The sequence below is a fragment of the Gobio gobio genome (assembly GCF_949357685.1).
Source record: "Gobio gobio genome assembly, chromosome: 11".
Lineage (NCBI taxonomy): Eukaryota > Metazoa > Chordata > Actinopteri > Cypriniformes > Gobionidae > Gobio > Gobio gobio.
In genome coordinates, this window is record NC_137104.1 from 44,266,915 (window position 1) to 44,272,188 (window position 5,274).

The window sequence follows — 5,274 nt, forward strand, 5'->3', positions numbered from 1 at the left end:
GTGTTGTTGATTTCAAATGGCTTTAAACTAAATTAAATCAGATATTTGCAGCTTGTACGGGAGACTTCTAACATTACGCCAAACTCGAACACTTCTCACTGGCTGTGTAGTGGTCGTGTGTGATCCAGACATTCAGCATGTAAACATATCTGTGAGCTTGTGAGTCGCACACAGTAAAATCTAGTACTGCCACCTCGTGTTGACATTGTGAAACTGCACGATTTGTAAATTATGCGTGGAGGGCCACATATAATATATTTTAATAGACAAGCTGCGGGCCATTTGAAATTCATCCCCGGGCCGCATTTAGCCCACAGGCCAGACTTTGGACACCCTGTTTTAAGCTATGAAACTTGCAGGATGTTTAACAAAGAGCCTTGGAACATGGACATGAATGGAACATGATGTCTCATGTCATGACCCTTTTAATTATATTGCAGACACAAAGACACAAACCATTCCACAGGCATATAAGGAAGAGTAAAATAAATATTAATAATAACTATTTTGTCTATTAATAAACATTGTACTTGCAGACTACAATGGTCATCTACACTAAAAAAACAGGAAAACATATATTGTCCGATTTACTTAATCTTATTATTTGCAATCTACACAACAAAATTGTGTTTCTCTTCTAAACATGATTTCTTTGCTTTCGATTAATGTAATTGTCTAAAATGTGCAATCTACTAGTTAATTTATTTGAGGTGAATGTGAACTAATTAAGTACTCGAAAATGAGTTTTGCTGAAACTATAGTTCCCAGCATGCTTTGCTTGGGACTTGACAAGTAGAGTAAAATAGTTGAAATTAAGTGTTATTTTATGTGTTTTTGGGCAAAATGAGAAAAGAGGGTGATTTTATATTGTTTAATAGTGTTTAATGTTAATTATGTTGGAATTCTTAGAACCATTTAAATTACACTGGTTACCATAGTGGAGAAGAGCGGAGCAATTGTTAGGCTGTGGACTGACACAGCGTATGTCATTCATGAGCATTTCATACTTAGCATGTTCATAGTCAAGCGACAACTAAAATATACAAAAATAAAATAATTTGTGTTTTGTGATTTGTTTAAAGGGGCAGGATCTCAAGCCCCCCTGTGCACACCACTGTTGTCAGGGAGCCATATTAAAATCATTGTGAGACTACTCAATTCAGTTACTTAAAAATTACTTAATTCCATTAAGTTGAAATTATGTGCACCAACTATGTTAGTTTAACTTAATTGATTCATGTGGAATCAATGTACATGATTAAATCATGTAAATCCAACATGCCTTTTTTTCAGTGTACATTTATATATTTAAAGCCAATAATTGATGCATTCTCTATCTTCTCCCCTCCATTAGTGAATGTCAACATATAAAATGATGTCAACAACTCCTTCCAAAACAACTCGGAGCATAATAATTGCCCTGTTTTTGTTGGTATGTTTTACATTATATTTATGCTACCTCATACCAACGGGATTCAAATATTCAACCATAAACTTGTTCAAATGCCCTGCTGCTAAATACCAGATCAATAACATTAGCGCAGAAACATGCCTCAGTGTTCTTAAGATGCAGAACTACACGTGCACTGTGAAAATCACTGTGGATGAATTAACGATGACAACCTCTGGACCAAAACCCTTGACTGAGAAAGAAGAACCAGACACCATTCTGTTGATCTGGATGTGGCCTTTTGGTGTTCCTTTCAGTCTTGGACTCTGCAGTTCAGCTTTCAATATCCATGGCTGTCGTTTAACAGACAACAGAAGTCTCTTTAACCAAGCACACGGGGTTATGATTCATCATAGAGATATCAGTGGGGATTTATCCAACATGCCGAAGCTTCCACAACCAGTTTTCCAGAAGTGGATATGGTGGAATATGGAGTCTCCAACTTATTCAAGTCGAATTCCCCAGCTAAAGGATCTGTTTAATCTGACTTCAAGTTACCGCCGGGATTCAGATATTCCAGTACCTTACGGTTGGCTCTCAGAGACCACAGAGGAAGAGAAAAAATATACTATCCCAAAGAAGGATAAATTAGTTTGCTGGGTAGTAAGTCACTATAATCCAAACTTAAAACGTTCACAATACTTTACTGAGTTAGTGAAATACATTAACGTGGAAGTCCATGGAGGACACGTCAACAATCAAATTAATAATGATGAATATTTAAATGTGATTCGAAGTTGCAAATTCTATTTGTCGTTTGAGAATTCCATTCATAGAGACTACATTACTGAGAAGCTGTTCAACCCTCTAGCACTTGGTACCGTTCCTGTCGTTATTGGCCCACCGAGAGAGAATTATGAGCAGTTCATACCAAGTGAAGCCTTCATCCATGTGGATGACTTCCCATCCCCGAAAGAACTGGCCGATCATCTGAAACTCATGGACAAAAACGAGGACCTGTACAAGCAATACTTCAGCTGGAGAGAGCATTTTGTTTCAAAGAGATCCTCATTCGGTCCTGAACATGCCTGTCGGGTTTGTGATCATATTAGAAAGAATAAGCACTACAAAGTGGTCAAAGATCTCAACAGCTGGTACTGGGGTTAGAGGGGCATTTTAAAACTTTTTTTTTAAAAATTGTCTGCAGAATGTAATAAATATTCCACTTATACTACGGTTACCACACCTCAAGATGTTGTTTTATTTCAAGACATTTGTCAGGTTTTTGTCCTTGAAATGCCTGAAGTTTAAATTTTCACTGTTAAAGGGATAGTTCACCCAAAAACGAAAATTTGATGTGTTTCTGCTTACCCCTAAGGCATCCAAGATGTAGGTGTCTTCGTTTCTTCAGTAGAACACAAATTAAGATTTTTAACTCCAACCGTTGCTGTGTGTCACTCATATAATGCTTGTCAATGGGGTCTAATTCTATTAGAGTAAAAAAAAACATGGACAGACAACTTCAAATTAAACCCTGCGGCTCGTGACGACACATTGATGTCTTAAGACACGAAACGATCGGTTTCTGAGAGAAACCGAACAGTGTTTATGCAATTAATTTCACCTCATATCAGACGAATGCTTCAGATCTCCAGACTGCCTTCACATCCTGTCAGTGAGGTCAAAATAGAGGCCGGGTCATAGATATGTATACGTAGAATCCTCATTCGAGCGATCCATGCAGGCACTAATGAGGAATCTATGTATATATCTATGACCCGGCTGCTATTTGACCTCACTGACAGGAAGTGATGGTAGTCTGGAGAGCTGAAGCATTTGTCTGATATGAGGTGAAATTAATTGCATAAATACCATTCGATTTCTCCCAGAAACTGATCGTTTCGTGTCTTAAAGGGTTAGTTCACCCAAAAATGAAAATTCTGTCATTAATTACTCACCCTTATGTCGTTCGAGACCCGTAAGACCTCCGTTCATATTCGGAACACAAATGAAGATATTTTTGTTGAAAGCTGATGGCTGAGAAAGGCTTCAGATAGGCCTCCATTGGCATTCAGTACACTTATACTCCCAAGACCGATAAAAGGCACTTAAAATGTCATTACAAAGTCCATCTCACCACAGTGACTCTACAATAATCTTACGATGCGACGACAATAGTTTTTGTGCGCAAAAAAAAATCAAAATAACACCTTTATCCAGCTTGTTATTGCCTTCCGCGTGTGCCTCCACGACGCATGCGCGAGAATATGACGTAGCGCCGGGGCTCGGGATTCCATGAAATGCACACTCTAACCCCATTTTGAGCACTACGCTGAGACCTAAAGCACGATCAATGTAGAATCCAACAGCTGAGATACGCGCGTCTTCCTCTGATTGTAAACAAATCACTTCTGGGTCATCTGTCCGAACGCCGGATCTTCGTCATATTCTCGCGCATGCGTCGTGGAGGCACACACGGAAGGCAGTAACAAGTTGGAAAAAGGTGTTATTTTGATTTTTTTTGCGCACAAAAACTATTGTCGTCGCATCGTAAGATTATTGTAGAGTCACTGTGGTGAGATGGACTTTGTAACGATGTTTTGAGTGCCTTTTATCCGTCTTGGGAGTATAAGTGTACTGAATGCCAATGGAGGCCTTTCTCAGCCATCAGCTTTCAACAAAAATATCTTCATTTGTGTTCCGAATATGAACGGAGGTCTTACGGGTCTCGAACGACGTGAGGGTGAGTAATTAATGACAGAATTTTCATTTTTGGGTGAACTAACCCTTTAAGACATCAATGTGTCGTCACGAGCCGCAGGGTTTAATTTGAAGTTGTCTGTCCATGTTTTTTTTTACTCTAATAGAATTAGACCCCATTGACAAGCATTATATGAGTGACACACAGCAACGGTTGGAGTTAAAAATCTTAATTTGTGTTCTACTGAAGCAGAGCCGGCCCAGCCACTAAGCGAACCTTGCAATTGCAAAGGGCCCCGTGGCCAGCAGAGGGCCCCCTAGAGTCATTGCTGAAAAAAAATCATACATCAAAAGTAACATAAAATAAATAAATAAAAATAAAGAAAGAAATGGGCCTACAGTGCTCTTTATCAGGCATCATGATAAGCACAGTTGTTATTTATTTAGTTCTTTATTATGGCGAGTTCCCCGCTAATCTTGACCCCTGACTGACCCTGTGATGTCAGTCACATCATGTCACTCGTCAGTCAGTGACTCCGACGTCGACGATGTCTGACAACAAGAAACGAAAATATCTTTCTGGCCATGAAAAACGACAAAAGAAGAGGCTGGAAGAAGAAAAGAAGCAAGAAGATAAAGGTACGTAAACCTGTAGGCTTAATTTTCCGATACCTATGTATGTATGGATAATCTGCAGTCTAAATATAAGTTAGTCTCTCTCGCTCGCAGTATAGCGAGGCGGTTGTTATAGCGAATAAAAACCGCCTCGCAGCTCGCTATAGATTATCCCTCTTATTACATGGATACCTACCAAATCAATAAATAATTTGACACAAAATATTGATTGAAAAAGGAGTTTATTGATTTAAAAACGATTGTTGCTTCCGCTAAAGAAAATAGTCCGTTCCGCGTCCATAGCAACGCTCTGCTCAACGGTGTGTTATAGCTACTTCACAGCGGGCTGTTATCAAGACGTAACAGACCCGCATTCTACATTGGAATTCAACCAAGCCATGTAATAAATGCTAATAACATGCTGCAAAAAATTAGTTTAGTATTATACCATTTGTTGTGATGTTAAAGCATTTAACAGAACAATACAACCCCAGTTTGGCTTCTTCACTAAAGGGCTAACATTAATTTACTCCTTATGTCCCCTTTCCAGGGGCACTATTAAAGTATAT

At 38.9% G+C, this 5,274-nt stretch overlaps 1 protein-coding gene across 1 annotated transcript; it reads left to right on the forward strand.

Moving 5' to 3' along the window:
• Positions 1-1,375: 1,375 nt before the first annotated feature.
• LOC307133480 (4-galactosyl-N-acetylglucosaminide 3-alpha-L-fucosyltransferase 9-like) lies at positions 1,376-2,557 on the forward strand (the record flags this gene model as incomplete). The annotated part of the gene is made up of 1 exon (XM_079828562.1): positions 1,376-2,557. The coding sequence occupies one exon, from the start codon at positions 1,376-1,378 to the stop codon at positions 2,555-2,557; it is 1,182 nt and encodes a 393-aa protein (XP_079684688.1).
• Positions 2,558-5,274: the final 2,717 nt, after the last annotated feature.